The sequence below is a fragment of the Taeniopygia guttata genome, chromosome 4, assembly GCF_048771995.1.
Source record: "Taeniopygia guttata chromosome 4, bTaeGut7.mat, whole genome shotgun sequence".
NCBI classification, from domain to species: Eukaryota; Metazoa; Chordata; class Aves; order Passeriformes; family Estrildidae; genus Taeniopygia; species Taeniopygia guttata.
The window spans coordinates 44,703,559-44,722,482 of record NC_133028.1 but is presented as its reverse complement, the minus strand read 5'-3'; the positions used below and the strand labels follow the sequence as shown (position 1 = coordinate 44,722,482).

Sequence of the window (18,924 nt, the reverse complement as noted above, 5' to 3'; positions counted from 1 at the left end):
GTAAGGATACCTTAAGCTCACATTGTGAAACAGTGAGTCAATGCAGATAAATGTAATGTCTTTCTCAATACTTGGTGCAAAGCGAACAGAAGTGAATCATCTCTGATAATCAGAAGCATTCAAATTACCTGAGTTAGTGCAACTCCCTGCCAAGTGTTCCCTTCTTTGACTCCTTCCTGATGAGGCCCTCCTTCATTTGTCTCCAGTAAGACCCAGAAAAGAGCTCATTTCAGAGCTGGTGTTTCACCAGGAAAAATGTTTTTGGTTCCATATGGAAGTCATATTGTGACTTCCTTGGAATCTGAAGCAAATGCCCAATGTTTGCTTTAGTTTCCAGATTTAAATTGTAACACCCATTGTTCGAACAACATTCCTGACTCTTATCTCATTGAAGATGGGAGGGAATGCAGCCAGATCATGCCAGAGAGCTGATGAAGCTGGTGCACCAGTCAACATCTCAGGGCTGACTGGAAAGTCTGGAAAACGTCTTCTGGGGTGGAGCTGGGGGGACTGAGGAACAGATGATGACAGGTCTTTGCTCCTTGACTGGCTTCCTGTGAGTGTCTGTGTGTGTTTCCTTTGTGCTCTCTTGAAAAATCAGACTTGACTGAATGCCACTAGGGAAAGAGAGATTCCAGCTCACCAGAGCCTCCTCACTTTTCTAGTTGGACCAGTCCCTCGTCCCTTGCTAAGCTAAAATGCTCTCTGCTAAAATGCTCTGTGTCTCTTCTTACACTAGATAAAAAGGGCACAGTCACGCCCTTACGGCTCCTTCTCCAAGGAGCCTCTATTTTATAGTGGGTTCATTTATTGTGTGGCTCATCTGCACAACTTTTACACACTGTGTTTCTCCAACTCCTTCACCAGACCTGTATTTCTTTTTTTTCTCACACAAAATGTATTAATTCTTTTGGATTTCCCAAGAATGCCTTGGAGACACGAACTACCCTCTTATTAACAGTATCCTGGGGAAGATTTCCAAGGCCCTGCTTTAAACTTTTCTTTTCAGCCTCTCTGGCCTGCCAAAGAGCAGAGGGAGCTGTGACAATCAGACAGACCTGGGTGACTGGGATGATCCCAGTTGCCTACTCTGGGCAGCTGCAGTAACTGCCCTGTGTGCAGGAAGAAGGGTAAAGGGGTGTTGTGTCTTGTGTAGAAAGTCATCTTTGACCCCAAGGAAAGGGGATGTGCAGTCAGGAGAGCTTGAAATGAGTACATCAATCTCAGTAGAAGTTACTTCAGCTGAAGTTTCTAGCTGTGAGAGAGAGGTGGATATCAAGCAGCCACAGCAGGTGATCCCTTCACTACACCGCTGGTTGCTCAACAGAAACAGATATCAGCTTTTATCAGAGGTTTTTAAATGTACCTGTTGGCTTTTTTTTTTTTTTTTTTGCTGTTAAAATAAATTTCTGATACTTCCTTCTAAAAGTAGGTGGACTTTCCCCTCTTTGAGGAGAGCCTATGCAACCCTTCTCCTTTCTCAGGCACCTTGATATCTCCCTGTCTCCTTCTCTGGCCAGAGCTGTTCCCAGCCCTGCTGTGTGGCTGCTTCTCCCTGTCCGAGTCCTTGTGTCTCTGTGGAATTTTGTGCTGGACACTGTACCCTTCCCAGCTTTGTCCTGTCATTCCCTACCCACTCCTGCTCCCATGTGCTGGTAAGCCTGACTGTGAGCTGGGTGGATGGATGTTCCTCAGGTATGAGTGTAGCATGGCTCCCTCCTTAGCTGGTTGGGTGGCTGGGGAGAGTTTAGGTGTTTATTTTCCCTCCTGGAGTGCCTTGAGCTGTGGAATGGACTGACACGGGTTTCCCCTTTTGTCTCATAATCCAGAAGGCACCTGGACTACCCTTTTGTCCTTCCACCATCGGAAACCAGCATAGAACTGACTGGCTGGCTCTAGGCAGAGGAATTGGGGATTATATTAAAACAATACCTGTACACTTCCCCTGGGAAACTACTGCCTATCCAAATATTTCTATTGAATTCACAGAATTTAATGAAGTAATTTTCACCTCAGAACTCAGCATTGTGTGCCAGGACATCTCCTTTAGAAACAAATGTCTTGCTTCAGCTACTTCAAGTGACAAGAGAACGTTCATGTCCTTAAGTACAGGTGTTGGGGGAAAGTTTTTAATTAATGCAGCTCTTTAAGTTTGTCCTATCTGATAGAGCTGAATTAGTGTGGGTTTGATTTAATGTCTCTACTGGGTATTGCAGAGACACTTGAGATTCCACAGGAAAACGCTGCACAGCAGTTCTGATAATGGTGCCTGTTCTCGGCGGGTTGAAGGGCTCACTGCTGAGTCCCTCTACTGGAACTGGTGAGGAAGGAGGCAGTTTTCTCTCTTGGCAGATGATGATTTTAGAGGTTATTAAGATACATCTCTCACTATGAACTGAGTGGAGAAGAAACAGAGGAGCAAGCAGGTGTCATGCTCATCCTTCCCTCCCCCCCAGCTCTGACACCTGACATCCTTGTTTGGTGGAAGGGTTAGCCTTCAACAGGATGTTTGTAACTGAAAGGCTCTCTGCTTTATACCCAGGGATAAGCTTGCATCATCCCAATATTGGGAAGTATCTTGTATCCTATAAGTTGTGAATAGATTACTGTCACATATACAGGGCCAAAGGGTCAGTCAAAGTTCTGATTAGGGTTTCCATCTGAGCTGAACTCCAAGGAAGCCTCTCTGAAAACACCAAGAACACCAGTGAGTGGGCAGATGAGGCTGCTGTTTTACAGCACTTGGCCTTTTAGGGTCACATGTGACTCAAGTCTTCCTGGGGAGCAGAAGTGTGTGTATTTGGGAGAGAGAGGGTGGTGAAACACAAATCCCTTCAGAGCACATAGTTGCAAAGCCAGGTGAAACTGTGCATGAGGTGTGTTTGTCACACCTTCCATGTGGGTGGTTAGATAAAGCTCAAAAGTCTGTGGCTTACTCCATCAGTGCCTTATGATCCTTGGGTCGGGAGGTTAATTCAGTAGGAGCAGATCCCCAAGGCAGCAAGTTATTGAAACACTCCTAAAGAATATTTGTTCTGGGAGACCAGACTATAAGGATCATTTTAGAGATGACAAGTAAATAAGCCCCGAGAAAAGGGAGCGTGCTGAAGTTCAAGGCAGTCCAACATGACTCTCATTTTTACAGCAAATGGAAAAGTGCAGGTATCTACAAGTACAATGTAGCTTCATTTGCTGTGTGTGCAAAACCTCCCACTTATTTTCCCCTCTCAGCCCCTAAAACAAAATAAAATGTAATATAAATTACCCTCATCAGAAATTATGGTATCTGCAGCACCCAGATCTTTGCAAGGACTTTTCAGAGTTTTTCAGCACCCCGACCAAACTGAGTAAGAATGTTTTGGCTGTAATAAATTTCAAAAGAGATTTGGTAGTATAGATCCCAAAATCTAAAACCTAAGTCTCTATTTAAACTCAAGCATTCCTAGGCTTTATATGTGCTCCCTCAAGTAATTACATAGGACCAGTATGAGGTGAAAAGAGTAGAACTTTAATTAAAGTTTTTCTTGTTCATCACTAAAGGCAATTTTATTTACAAAGGCATCTATAAAACAAAAGCCAGAATAATGAAGCTTTTAAATTTAGCTTTTCAGAGACTTAAATAAAATAGTCTCTTTCTTTTTCTTCTCAAAAACAATATTGTAAATAAATCAGAAAAAAAAATCTTTATCTATGTAAAAAGAGTTGTTTAAGGAACATTTTGGGAAGAAGAGTACCAGATAAATTTAGGGGATTTGACAACTTGCACTTTATAAGCTTAGTTTTAAGGAAATGATTCTCACAAATAGGAAACATTGTCCTTGGACTAGCGTGGTACAATTGGGGTGCCCTCTATGGGTAGCTGGGGCTAGAAACAAAGCAGAAAGGATTTTCCACGGTAATTCAGCCAAGGGGGAAACAGCAATGGATCAGTGGCCAAGATGACAGCCTGGCAACATGTTTGTTTAGCTCTGGAATTAGGGGTTGACAGCATACTTGACTGTCATTATGTGTATATACAGGTGTGGCCTTAAAGAGATAGGTGAAATGCTGTACTCTGAGAGAGGAAATAACTCACAGAAAACACCTGCATCTCACCTGTGATGCTGTTTTTAGAAGTTCCTATTGAAATTAAAAGAAGAAAAAGACCATTGGTGTAAGTATATACTGCATAGATTTAAAAACTGGCATGCTTTCTTGCTTTTTAATTTTGTTTCCAGTTTTTCGTGTTTCCCATGGTCACATGGAAACAGGAAAAACTAGCACAGGAGACTAAATATTGAAGAAAATATAAAACACTTTTAAATGCTGGTGTGAGTTGATGCAGTGTAGTACATGGGCCCGTGGCTTAGTGCTTTTCATCACCTCTAAGAGCTCAAACTACCTAAATTTAGGTAGTGAACACTACCTAAATTTAATTAATTTTCAAGATGAAATAGTTAGTTATCAAAAATATGCCTAATATCCAACTTTCTTTTCCCATGTAAATTCAGTGATTCTTCAACGTCTTTCATTCTTTGACTTACTAACACAATACAATTTTCTCAAGTAAAAAGCGTGCGAGTTGATTTTTCTTTTTCATTTTTTTCTTGGTTTATCACAGCAGAAATTGTAATATGTATGTACAAATCCAGAAAAATCATGACACTTCACCCCCAATAAAAAAGTAACTTTAGTACTGATCCAGTGTGCATCATGAAAAGCTCTAAATTGTGCACACGGAGAATGGATGTGAGCCTGAGGTGGAAAAAGGAATTCAAAACGAAGCAATGCACAGCTATCGATAGTGTGTGTGATTAAGGGTAAAGCCTTATCTTAATTATAGACTCACAATCCAGAATTACTGCATTGTTTGCAAGTAATTATATCAATGAAGTGATTCAAGATGCAAACCAGTGATCAAAACCTGGCTGGCCAAGAGAGTGCCTGCTTAGATCCTGGTGTTGTCCAAAGAGGGAATCTAGATTCAATACTGAAGTTGTGTGGTTGGTGGTATTTGGGCACTTGTAAGCTGAATACATAACCAACGATCTTCCTTAGATTTCACAAAACTGTTATTTTCGTAAGAGGTATTTGCTCTTGTATTTCAGCTCCTTACCTCTAAGTATTCTTTAAAAAAGCCCCAGAATGCACGTAGTAATTTTCCTGGGGAAAGCGTGTTATTTTGGGAAGAAGAAAAGCCCCAACCACAAAGCCCTTCTCTGGACATTGGCACAGATGCTTTTCTCACCAAACCTGATTTTCTCTCCAAAAGCTGGAAAATCCCCCCACAAGTGGACAAAATTTTAATAGCAGTGTGAAAGTTTTAGGCAGCTAATTATGGATAATTGAAAGCAGGGAGTAGGAATGAGAATACCTAGGTGACCTTAATTCCAGCTGTCACTAATACACATAACTATAATGAAACACTCATGTCATTACATGCCTTTGAAATTGGTTGCACCAAGCATAAGCATGGTACTTTAAATCCTGACGTTATCCCACGTATTAGTCTTCTTAATTTCTTTTATCCGAAAGACCAATCTTATTAGGAACTACCCTACAAGGACAATTATTCTTCTTTTGCAGATGTGGCCTCCGGGAACCATCCAGCTGAGCTCCTTATTTCAGTGCAGTCAGGCAGTGCTTACTCACCCCTCAGCTCTAGCAGCCCTTTAGCTTCAACTCCACCAGGAGTTTGTGATGCCATTTGCTGCTGTTTGGGGTCACACAGCTCTTGCCTGCTGTGAGACCTGCTGTCCTTGTGTGCGTGGCTTCTGCTGGGAAGAGTTCTGATCCTCTGGTTTGCTGGAGGCAAGGGGATCATTGTACTTGCTCTCCTTCAGGTCTGTTTTCTTCTCCTCAGGCAAGGACTGTGGCTGTAGCACTGTGGTAATAATTGGAATGTCAGTTTCCAAGGACAGTGTGATGTCCACATCCTGGTTTGGAACAGTGCCACATTCTTTTTTTTTTGCTGGCCCTGTCAATCTTTCTCTTTGTGTCCTCTCTCAACCCCTTAGCTGAAATCAGGGCAATAAAAATTTCAGGTTCTAAAAGGAGCTGCTAATGGATTTGTATTACTGTCAGCTCTAGGGGTCTCAGCATGTTGAGCTGTAAACTAGGGAGAGTCACTGAATCAAGTGGTATGTCGCAATTACTATTTATGGTCAAAAAGCTTTAAAAATCACTAATAATAGGCTTTACATCCTAAGTGGCTATGGAGGTAAGGGGGAGAATATAGTATGAGGATAGCTGTGGAAGGACTAAACTGGCAGCAGGCAAAAAACAATACTATTGAGCAACAAGAGGCTTTGTGCTCCCAAGCTGCTGAATGCTTTGGAACATCCCACGCAAATAACTCGGTGCATTCAGCAAATATTAATGAGGAGAGTTCTGTCAAACTAGATTTAAGATAAATTTTTGATAAACCTTGTGACCCAGTGTGTGATGGCAGAGCAGTGTGTGGTGGGAGAAAGCAAGGGCTTGACACAGCCAGCCTTGCTGGGTCACTTCCAGACCCAGCCACACATCTGGGCAAGGCCAGCTCATGTCAGCTCCATACTACCCTGGAATAATGGGATCCCTGTCGTGACCTATTTCCAGAGCTTGGGTGTTTTTTTTTGGATCCCAGGGAGGAAGGACATATATGACTCTGAAATCAGAAAGATTTCAGTAGGTTGCTCATGGGCTTTAGAAGGTTGGGCATGGTACAACACAAGAAAAAGAGTATGATGATGAGATCTGGAGTTTTTTTAGACAGAATAGGAAAAGAAGTCTTGTTCATCAAAGTATAAAGTAACTCCTGGCTACAAGGAACAAGGAAGAATTTCCTTTTTGTCTGGGTTTGTACAGGTGAGAATGTTTTGCCCTCTTGCTTCATCTTTGCTGCTAGCCACTATTACTTAATGTATTGGATGGATCAGCACTCAGGAATGAAGTCAGTTTGTCTAAGAAAATTGTTCTGCATAGAGAGAAGTGTAGTAAAAAGTATAGAGAATATGAAATTAAACTGAGGAAATTAGAAATGAAATTTTCTAAATAAACACTGTCAGGAAAATTCTTCTCACTTGAAAGGAACAGGACTTGACACTTGGTTCAGAATGCTCATAGACCTTGCCTGCAGCAACAGCTGTCACAGTTGAGCTGTTGCTAGGCGAGGGCCAGGAAAAACAGTGAGATGCACTTAAACAGTGGTGAATTTAAGGGATATGGTCATGACTTAAACAGTGGTGAATTTAAGGGATATGGTCATTACAGTGTCACTGTTGAGGGGTTGTAATCAAAGCAAAACATTTTAAATTCGTTGAAAAGCTTCTCCCAAGCTGGACCAGGTCACACCTAATCAGTGGACAAAGTCCTAATTGCTTTTGCTGCAACAGTTGTGACTCAAGCTGAAAAGAAAGCTATTAGCAGGCTGGAGAGAAAAGTTTTCTGTTTGGTATGTGAAAGGCTTCACCGAAAAAAAAACTGTAAAAATATAAGGCAGAACATTAATCTCTGAAAGTTTTTATTTGATGGCATCTTCCTACATACTCTCCTCTTATACAAACTCTGTATGAATATAAAGATTACTTTTAATAATTCAGGTTACTAAAAACATAGTTGAAGGATAGAAGAGATTTGGGTCATATTTGCCAAATGAATACATCAGCAGGTGAGTGTTAGGCCACAGTGCAGAGGTTTGGCTAGCGTTTCTTTCATGATAAGACACAGTAGACTGCAAAATTAAAAAAAAATATTAGCTCATATTTGAAGGTGTTAAAGGCCCTGCAAGGTTCACTGAAAACAAAGCCACCCTTCAGTTATTTTTTTGTCTGTGGGTGATGTAGCGCTAAGGAAAATCTTAAGGGTGGGAAAGTTAGTGACAGTGTGTAATGGAAAAAGTGTCTACTTTCTCATTCAGATATGAAAGTGTGAAACAGAATGGAAGTAACACAGATTTGATATAATTTTAAATCATATCCTTCCTGTTCTCCTCATGAAAATAACTAACATGCCTTCTGCATTGAATGTTCTGAAAACAGTGTCTGTTGCTGATATTTTTAGTTGTGTTTGGATTCCATAGATTCTTTTTGTTAAAAGCACAAACAAAAGTTTTGTGAGACACCACTGGAAGTCTTTGTCTATGCTGCAGCACATGGTGTTCCTAATCAGACTGTATGGAACAGCTTGGAAGTGGTCCACGCTGAGGAGAAAAGGAGAAAGCTGAACATGTTGGGAGTACAAAAAAACACAATCACACAAGCTGCTTAGGCTGTAACAAAGATACACAAGAGAATGGGTAATAGAAGTAAGGACCCCTGTATCTGCTGCAGAAGGGCAGGTGGAAAGTGTAGCAAAAACACTTGACATCTCAGACAGTAAAGGACCGTGAAAACCCAACTGTCAGGAGGAGATAAAGGATTTAGGAATGTCAAATAGACTCTTTTGCAAGGGATTGTGAATTCCTGCCCTCTTCACTCCCAAATTGAAAGTCACTCTGCTTTCACTGTACTTGTTAGCAATGCAGCAGCTTGAGGTGAATCTCAGCCCAGCTCAAGGCTCTCTTTTGATTGCAAAGCACTCCTCAAAGTAGTCCCTGTCCCAAAGATCTCAAAAGTCCTCAAAGACAGTGGAGCCGAAGATAGCACATGCCACTACATGCCACAAAGCTGGCAGTGCTGCTCAGCCACATGCTTCTGCTTACACAATCACTGTGACAAAAAATGATAAGCAAATGTTATCATTTAAAAAAACCCAAAAACAAACAAAAAAAAACCCACCAAAAAACCCCAAAGCAAAAAACTCCCTTTTTTGTCTAAGGGCAACTGCTTCCAATAACCAGGGGAGGTTGTGGTGGAACAGGATGCAGTTATACGAAATAAAACTCTTTTTAACTGGATGCATCATAAAATGCAGTGGCAGCAGCTGGCAATCTGCAAAGTGTGAGGATTAAATGTATTCTGCATATCTACAGCAGCTTGTTGCAGTTGAGTTGTCTTTTTCCATAGAATTTCGTTTGTTCCAAATGCCAAACTAATTGCAGGTAACTGCCAGTAGCAACAAGGTTAAACATCAGCTAAATGCATGACCATTAAAAATGTTTCTTTTTTTCCTTACTAATGCATACTTAAAATCACCTTAAACTAACCATTGTGGAGTTTTCATTTTAAAGTTATTCTGCTTCAATATCTCTGCGTAAGGCCATGAAGCTTCATCTGTGACAGCCAAGGCTGGAAAAGAGGGGGCTTGTGTTCCTTGGGAGGAATCACCCCCAGATTTCATGCTTACACGCTTGTTTCTGTATCTGGCATATTTCAACATATTAATAGTTTGAGAACCATTATTTTTTCCTTTCCTTTGGAAAAGAGAACATCTTGAGATTTGGCTAAAGTAGACTGCCTTTAAGGGCTAAAAACTAAAAAAAAAAAAAAAAAAAAAAAAAAAAAAGACAGCTTACAAGCTTACATGATGTTGTAAAGCATTTCTGTGCAGTTTTTCCTGTAATGCATTTGATGTTTACAGGATATGTTCAATTTACTGGGTCTTGTTGGTAGGAGGAGGTGCTGCATAACTCACCAGTGACTCTGCTATTTCTCAATCCTTCAGTGATCCTGAGCCATTCCTGGCAGAATTTCATGCCATGTTATATCACACTGAGCTGTCTCACACCAATCATGCAACCTTGAGATTACACCTTGACAGGATGTAGTTGAGCAGGAGTGGGTAAAGATGTTTTTTGGGGATCGATTCCTTAGGAGTCCTAGATTTCCCGTTTCTGATGCGAATTGCTTGATGATTGTCCAAGCATGTGGAAAATCACAAGGGTGATAGGGGAACATCATAATTAAATTATAATTTGAAATTTGGTTTTGCTATAGATTTTTATAAGACCAAGAGTAAATGTTGTGCCAGAAAGGGCCCCTACAAGAGAGGCTGAGTGCACTGCAGAGCACAGCTTGCTGGATCCGTTCTGTGGGCAGTCTTTAGGAAGCTGTGCTTTAGAAGAGTGCAGCAGTGTGTTCCAAAGATTTTTGTTTTCCTTATGCTTGAGAGCAGACAAGACAGCACTGCAGTGGCACACTGATGTAGCCATAGGACATTTAGAAAAATGAGCTGGCTTTTTTATGATGTGCCTTAGGTCGAAGGGGAAATGGTTGGAAAAGGTCTGTGACAAATGTTATCTAGAGGCTGGGCTGCATTATGTTTCTTGGCTCTGTAAGCCATGAGTTTGTAACTGAATGCTGTTTTCTGAATGTTCCTTCCAGCAATATGTCCTCTTCCCTCCTTTTTTGTTGTTATCTTATATTTTTCTTTTTTCAACAGATCGACAAGACATTTTACAATTCCATTTTAAGGAAAAAATACATCCGTTCACGCTTAATCAGAGTGAGGTATGTGAGATTATAATAAATGCACGCAGCTGAGATAAAATTAAATGTACACCAAGCCCAGCTAGATCTGATTCAGTAAAGTGTAGTGTGGGTAAAACAAGAGCATAGTACCTAACTAAGCAAGATTCTGAACCTTGCTCTCCTTTGGATCTTAATGCAGAAGAGACCCTTCAGTCAGTCCAAATTCCAACAAATTTTGTTCGGATCCTGAGCAAGCTTTAGTTATTAAAGCAGAGATAACTAAAGCTATCTAAAACCAGAAAGGATTTTCAAAACTATTTCTTACACTGTAATGCAGATGTCATTTCTAGCATTGCTATTGCACTGGGCTTGTCAAGGAAAACCAGGCTGTGCTGGCTCAGAAAGTCACATTTATTGTGGCTCTAAGAATGGGCATAGGTACCCAGGGAAGAGCAGCAGCACAACAGACCTGTGATAACTGCTTCTTGGTATGTTCCCTGCCTCCAGGTATTTACCACTTGGGAGTTCTTGAAGTGGTTGTGGTTTGTTTAGCAGCCCTTGGTGGCATTATTTCCCAAGGCTTGTCTGTTGTCCCCTGGACTCCTGAAATCCATGTATCTTGGTCCTTTAGGAAAGAGATACTTGTGAAGAACCACCTTCTTTGGATCATTCAATGACCCCTAGCTCTTGTGTTGAAAGAGATAATGAAAAGTTGATCACTGCCCCTCCTCTCCATGCAATTACTGATACTGGACACTCCCATCATATCCCTTTTCTTTCTTGTATTCAATAAGATCCACTTTTTTTTTTTTTTTTTCCAATTGAGAATCCCAGTCTACTCAGCATTCTTTGCATTTCAAACTGTTTCTTATCACCGTGTTCCATACATCTCTCAGGTCTGCTCTTCCTGCTTTTTTGAGATGAAGGAGTCAGACCCATAGTTGAGATTATCATTGAGCAATGTGGAGCTTTTTTTCCTCTTTTACTCTCTGTTCAACTGCCAATAATGCATAATGTTTAATTTGATTTTTTAAACCACTGTTAAATGCTGAAAGTGATTTTTTTATATAACTGTGTGTTGTACTACTAAGATCTTTTTCCTGAGTAGCAGTGCCCAACATTTTGAAAATAAACTTTGAGCGTCTTCATAATCATAGACTAAAGCTGCAAGACTAAGATCTAAAGATCTAATCCTTGTGAATGTGCTCCTCTTTGTTCTTACATGGTTTGTGACATCTTGCCTCTTCCTCTACCTTAGCTTAATCCCCAGTTACACACAAGTTGTTATTGGAATGTAGCTTTAAGGATATATTTTGATACTGACTAGAGTGTTGCAAGCACGGGCAGGGTGATTTAGGGATCTTAGAGGCCAATATGTAGGGATAAGTGGTATTTTGCATTACTTCTTTTTCCCAAGGACAGACTGAGGTACCTGTGATGCTTGCTGTGTTGCTGTGTTGGATGCAAGATTTGCATGTGCCAAAGCTTGTTTGCTTTTTCAGATATACACTCGTTATGCCTCTTCAAGGGCTCAGACTGCAAGTTCTTTTGAGCAGAGTCATGCTTGTGAATTTACTTGGGAATGACTGTACATATCTTTTGGCTCAGTATAAGCAATGCATTAATAATAATGCCCACTGCTCACTGAGGGAGACAATACTAATCTTGGCTAGATGTCCTTGGCTCTGGATCTCTGCTATATAATAAGTGAATCAAGGTGGGCAGTACTTACCTGAGGGTTTCGAGAGGTGTGGTTTGCTTGCAAGAGTTGATATGGTAATTCCAGTGTGGCATAGCACAGGAAGAGGAGTGGGGGGAGAGGTGAGGGAACACCTCAGAAATTCAGAGCAACACCCACAGCTGGATCAGATAATATCTGGAAAATAAATGAAGTGGCAATCACGCTGGAGTTGGAACAAATGGAAAAAACAATCTGTTGAAAAGTTCACAAATGACTTCTCAGTCTCAATTATGAGATCCTTGAGGCAAGGAGTGTGTCCTTCTGCTAACCTACGAACCACTTGGCATGCCTTGGTGTGCTTAAAGCATATGGCCTTTTCTTTCCCTTCACTAGCGATATCGGGAATGTCTGTTTCAATTTGGTACATGTTCCTTTCAAAGATTAAAGCCTGATTTCATGAGTTCTGTATAAGCTGTCTTCTATTTTTCCTTTATGTAATTACAAATTTCTATTATAGTGAGATATAACAAAGATATCTTCTCTTTTCCTTTCCTTTCCTTTCTAAAGAAAGAGCAACGTGCTTTTAGTTCTCCCCCTGAATGAAGTAACTGTGATTTCATCTGTTGTGGCTTGTGTCTCATTGCTTCTTGGTTCAGGTGGGAGTAGGCACAAGAGAGAAGGTTTCTGGTGCAAGCTCTTACCTTCCCTTTGTGATGACCAGGGATAAGACATGTGCAAGTACAGAGCAAGATTTACAATGCCAGATTAGTCAGTTTGATGTTTTGTAGTCTATCATTCCATCTCTTGCAGTATCTGATGCTTTAAGGAAACAGAAATACAACTACCAGGTGAATTCAACCTGTTACAAGACTTTTCTTCCTTTTCTTTCCTCTGATCTTACATTAAAACTGCGGAATTGTGTGTTTCAATGTGTGTGCTCCTTGCACTTTGATTGAGGTGTTAAAGGCCCCTTTTGTGATCTAACTCTTTGACTGTGGGTATGCCACCAAGTTTAATTTATTGTAGCACAACATGAAGTTATTAGGAACACTCTCCAAGAGGTTGCTGTGGTGGAATTAGGTTGTGTGTTCTCCCCCCATCTCCCAAAAAGGTCCAAGTACCTTTGTGATGATGATGGTAAATTTTTATTCTGTGTATGGACAGGGTCGTTGAAAGGTCTGTGTACATACCATTTATCATCTACCTCATGTTTCTGAAGTGCTGTTTATCCAGCTTTTCATTGCAACCAAATCAGTTCATTCCTTCCTCTCCTGTCTCAGGTGTGTAGTCAGCAACTGCTTTTCAGACTCTGTTATAAAATTGGTCTGGCCATTTGTTCACAGAAAGCATCATGTCACCTTCTAGCCTATTGATCTTTCAGCATTCTTGGATTTTTTGACCATTTGACCATTCAGCATTTGACCATTCAGCATTCTTGGATTTTTTTTTGGAAATTCCTTCTCACAAATGTTTGAAAATTTATCTAATCTTTTATGTTACATTGCCATTGCTAGAGGAGTTAAGATAAAAGCTAAGAAATGCAGAAGTGGGCTGAAGGTAACGAGACTCTTTCATTGGTTTGTAGCCCAGATACTGATGGTGTGATGGCAGAGGCTTTGCTCACATTCTGGTTCTCCTCTACGGATTGTAAAGAAGCATTGAGGGAAAGAGTTGGAAGGATCTTACGGAGGAGCCTGAAAAAATACACAGGGCCTCTGCGAATAAATGTCCGATCTTCTACCATCTCAAGTAAGTACATTACATTTCTTTTAAAAGTATTTTTTTTTCCATTTTCTAATTGATGGGACTTGTTTTTTCCCCTTTTGATGTTACTGTGTCTGAATGACAGTCTTTCATGCTTCTTAAGTTAGACCAAAATCAGTGGCAAACCCCCGTAAATTTAAAAAAAAATATCTTAAATATGGATAACTGGGAGCACTTACTTTGTCGTTTTGCAGTACAGCCTCAGCCTTCCTCCAAACTGCGGTACCAAGTTTGTATTACTGGCATGGAGCCTAAAAGTGCAGGAAGTATACTTGGATGACAAGGGAAAAGAACCAATGCATTGAAAAAATAATATTTGGTGGGAGGATCGAAATCCTTTCAAATTCCCCAGGGGAAAGAGAAAGAAAGGCATAATGTTCTTATCTACATGACTTCTCAGATAGGGATTCTATACCCTTCTTCACAAAGCAGACTGGAATCTGCAGGATATGAACATTAACTGCATTACCTTCTACACTATGGTTCTGCTACAGAATTTTTGTGCAGGCTTAGAATCTTGTCTCTGTCTTGGCTTCAGTTATATATAGTCAGCAATTTTTCTGTGTGTCAGATTTTCAAGGATGAGTTGCTGGCTGACAGCTAGGGACAGATACTTGCTCCATTTGTTTTTGCAGAACTGCTTACTCCTAAGTGCAGGGGGGACAGTACAGTAATAGAGTGGGTGCTTGCTGCTTGCTATTCCACATTACAGTACTTGAACCAGCAGAAATCTGCAGAGGTTAGACAGCTTTATTTAGAGAATAGGAAACCTGGGCCAGATTCCATGCTGGATGGATCAGACTTCCTCCCACTCAGAAATGAGCAGAAGCAACTTGGTGCTTGTACTGAGCACGTATTTGCATTGTGGTAATGCAATGAAACTCAAATATGAGCTGTCACACTCCCATTGTTTCTTGATGGGCCAACCAGCCTTCGCCTTTGGAATGGCTCAGGATTATAGGTGACATCCCTCTGGGCAAGTAATCACCGTTTCCCTGAAGTGTTGTTTATATGCCAGTAGTTCCTGCTCAACAAAGTGCACATGTAAATTCTCCCTGATAAAAATACTGTGTGGGCATCGGAGAGATTAAAAGGGATTTGTTTTTGTTTACACAGTTGGGTGATGAGTTAGTGAATTTTGAATCTTCAATTTAATTTGATACTTTACATAAAGGATAATATTGGAAAGAGTGCAAAAATTATTGTTAAAAAAGGACTGTGATTTTATCAAGTCAAGCTGCTTTTATTCAGTCCAGTAAATGTGGGAAGCAAGTCAAAACTCTTTTAGTTGACCTTGAACTGCACCAGGAATGTTACAGTAGTGCACTAATAGCTAATTAAAAAAATTGGCTAATGCAATTGAATTGCAATGTTTTCATTAAATAGTCTCACTAAGAGATGGCATCTGTATTACTTTATCAAAGTTGTGTGACAAACTTTGTGTTGCTTTTCTTGGCTCTCCCAGCCTAACCATAAAACACTGGCTGCACAGGTCAGCTGCTCGTTACAGGACTAGCATTGTGCAAGTGCTGTGAGTGACACAAAGGAACATAAAAAATACCTTGGTATTTTCAAGAGACAACAATAAAAGGGTGTCCAAAAATTTTTTCTGATCTTTCTTTGTTAATAGGATTTCAGCAGTGGTATGAAGCTTAGGCCAGCTCCTGAAGGGTGTTGCCATTTCAGGTGGACTTACTCAGGAGAAGAGTATAGAACGGAGAGCTCATGTGCTTTTAGAGGAGGCACTGGTCTCAATTCATAAAACTTATTCCTCACACCAGGGAGAAGTGACAATTTTCAACAGATCCTAGAGGTCCAGAGAAGAATCTAGGTTTTGCATTTTCTTCTTTTCTCTCCCCTCCTGAAATATCTTGTCCACTATTAGTATTTAAACCATGGGAACCTAAGAAGCCCTAGATTTTTTCCATGCTCTGCAGCCACCTTTCTAAATCTTGCTTCATTGTACCTTTTTGCCAACTGCAATCCTTATTTATCCTAAGGCATTTTCTGAATGTCATTTTCATAATGGCTTGTAAAAAATCATTAACCTGTTCTTTGTAACCACCTTATCAAAAGATTCTAATTTAGGGCACCATGATATAGCTCAGTTTAGCTAAGCATAGCTCACTAGTTGAACAAATCCAGGTCAGACACTTATTTATATCACATGCTAGGGGGAGTCTGATAAAGGGAACCTCCTTAAGTCTTCCTCCCCTGAAATAATCACCTTGTTGTTCAACACCATGTCTCAACCTGTGCTTCACTCACAAGTATTTGCCTTCAGAATCAGCTCCAACAAACTCCTCCAAACTGGGTGCTATACTTGGGACTTTCAAGCTGTAGTTCAGAGCAGCGCTACTAAGACACTAAGGAGTCTGCCAGACCAGGGGTAGAACCTGCTTTGCCTCTGCATTCCTGAGGATTGGAATAAAAAGGGGATACAATCTATATTGACAATATTTTCTTAGTTCTTTTTTTTCTAAAATAGAAAGAAGCTTGATCATACATACGTGAGAAAATAGAAAATGTGCAAAACTTCAAGGAGAACAACATAATACTGTCTCTGGTTTTTCTGTCACTAAACTGTGGATGTTCTTTACATAGGACTGCAAAAATACATTTTTGTCAGGGTACCTTCAAATTTATTATTACTGAAATTCCTACTTTTTTTATTTAGCTAGACAACAGAGTCCTCTGGTCAAGAATGGTTTACATCCATATGTTCCCTCTGATTTTGATAGGGAATAAGAACTGATAGAATTCTTTGCACTTGTATACAAACCCCACTAGAAGCCAAGTTTTCAGTGAAGAATTAAGCAAATTAATTCCTACCTTCCCTGAAGAGCAGTGCAAGGGCAATCAAAGTGAGATATCAAGTGTCAGATGCCTTGGAAACACCCATGTTAGGACTTGCTCTTTCACTGGCACTGAAAGAAGATGTTGCAGTTTGCCTTTTGTATAGTTCTGGCAACAAAGAGTTCTCCTACAAGGCTGATTTATTTTCCTGAGGGTTTCTTGGTTAGAAGTAGAGTCACCTGACAGTCTGGATCCGTATTAAGTAAAGCGTAGAGGAGCTTGCCAGACTATTTCCCTTTGTCAGGTAGTTTGGAAGTATCCCAAAATGTATTTTTGGGACTGCACTTCTGAAGTCAGAAAGAAGCTGGTTGCAAGATCACTGGCACTGTTCAAAGTGAGTAGGAAGTATTCCCATCTGTTGCACAGCCAAAGGTTTTGACCACGAATAATGAGTCATGGATTGGTTTTGATCAACAAGCCAACTGTTATTGTTTCTATTCATCTGGAATCTGGGGCTTGCTAAAGCTCCTAACAACTATGAAGTACAGAACCTGGCAGACAGATTCTTAATTCTTTATCAAGTCTTCTGTGGGAGTCATGCAGATGAGTGTCTGACTGGGTTGATGAGGAATGTTCCATGTCAAATAATGTATGGAGCAGTCTGGATTATTTGCACTTTATCAGCCACAACAGCATCTCTGGGGAGTGGAACTGAACATGCATCTGTACATTGGGAAACAGTGGAGATCTGATATTTCTTCACTTTGAGGTCACTAGTTTGGCACAAGGCGGTACATTTCAGTAAGAGTCTAGAGAGAATTATTGAAATGGGAGGGACTGAAATGTATTTTTAAATAAATATTTTGCAAGGATATGCTTGTGATAAAGGCATTAAGCAGAAAGTCATCTTGACCTCTCTTCTCATGACCCAGATACATTAATTTAATTGATTTTCTCACTCAAACCTTGGTTTTTCCCTGCCTTGTCTGCAGAAGTTGAGCTGGGCTGCCTTTACTGTGGTAAGACATTGATTGCTGCTCAGGCATGAGTGTAGGTTAGGAAGAAAAGTAATGCCAAAAATTTTATTTGTTTGGATACCTGCTACAGAACTGGTACATAGCAGATCCCTCCTCGGGACAACCAGATGGAGCTGTGAGGTATGGACCTATGTCTGCCTCATGGTCAGGGTTAAGATGCTGATGGGGACAGTGGAGGGAGTCATAGATGTGAGGACATGTGCAGTGAACATCAGCAGGGAGGGAACAGCTGGGTGATAGGGACAATTAGAGGCACAAAGCTGTTGTGGTATCTCTATCAGGTTACTCTACTCTGTTGAAGGAATGAGAATTGCATCACCTGTACCTAAGCCATGTTTTGCTAGCTGCACGAATCTGGAGAGGTAATTCCTGTTGCTAGCAGAAAGAATATTGGAAGGTTAGTGTAGAAACATTTTAGGATGTATGAACTATGTAACAAACAAGAACATGCCTTTTCTGCTAAACCCAAAACTCATGTTTTGCCATCTTTCAGGAAATTTCTGCAGTTCCTTTAAGGTACAGTTTTTGGAACATGACTGAATCTGCTGCTCACTGCTCTTATTCCCACTTCCCCCAGTACTTCAGACCTTTGTGGTATTTACCATAATTAAAGAGCATTAGAGCAGAGCTATTATCCCCACCTCTGTCTACACTGCAGGACATGCACTCTGTGACATTCCTCTCTGCTGCCCAGCTTGGTGACCTACTGAAACTCACCAGTGATCCTCTTTTTATCTGTCTGCATGTGCAGTTGTTACCCTACATAACTCTGGGTGAGGCCTCTGTTTCTGATGTAGCTGAGAATTTTGTAATTCTTACTCCATTCAAGAAAGTTGTTATTAAAATATGGTGAAGGACAGTGGGAAAAATGCTTTCTCTGATCCCTGGTGCATTCCCCAAACTTGTGCTTCAAATGCATTTCCAAGAATGTGTTATAAGTATTGATGCGCATACTCTTTCTTATTTTTCTTTACAATCATTTCCTCCATTCATATCCCTTTTAAGATAATCTCTACCTTACCTTCTCTGTGTGAAAAAGACATCTTAGACTAGCAAGATGCAGGAACTTGATATAGTAGAGGATGGAACAGGCAGTTTGGTTTTGAGACTAGAAGTTTTGTTTTCACATCTGGAAAATCAGTAGGTGTAGAAACCTATATAAAAAAATCAAGTTTCTTTTATGAATCAACACCTGTGAAAAATTATGTAATTGGGTAAAACTGCATCAGATTTTTAAAGGATTTATCATCTTTAATTTTGCAGCCATCTCTAGCCCTTTCTATGCTGAAAATGCACAATATCCCCTAATAATTAATTTGAATGCCTTGCTTGCACT

At 40.4% G+C, this 18,924-nt stretch overlaps 1 protein-coding gene and 1 long non-coding RNA gene across 3 annotated transcripts in view; one reads left to right on the top strand and one right to left on the bottom strand.

The window, feature by feature from the left end:
• The window catches only part of LOC100220634 (transmembrane protease serine 11E-like), a 43,095-nt gene that overhangs the window by 13,072 nt on the left and 11,099 nt on the right, over positions 1–18,924 (top strand). For both annotated transcript variants that reach the window (XM_072928499.1, XM_072928500.1), the window contains 2 exons: positions 10,282–10,349; positions 13,577–13,740. In XM_072928499.1, coding sequence (XP_072784600.1) covers positions 10,282–10,349; positions 13,577–13,740 — 232 coding nt within the window. The remainder of the gene's footprint in view (positions 1–10,281; positions 10,350–13,576; positions 13,741–18,924) is intronic.
• On the bottom strand, positions 3,514–16,766 carry LOC140683973 (uncharacterized). The gene is made up of 4 exons (XR_012055696.1): positions 16,588–16,766; positions 13,935–14,006; positions 12,043–12,186; positions 3,514–5,863 (listed from the first exon to the last, which is right to left on the bottom strand). It is a non-coding gene; the product is annotated as an uncharacterized lncRNA (long non-coding RNA).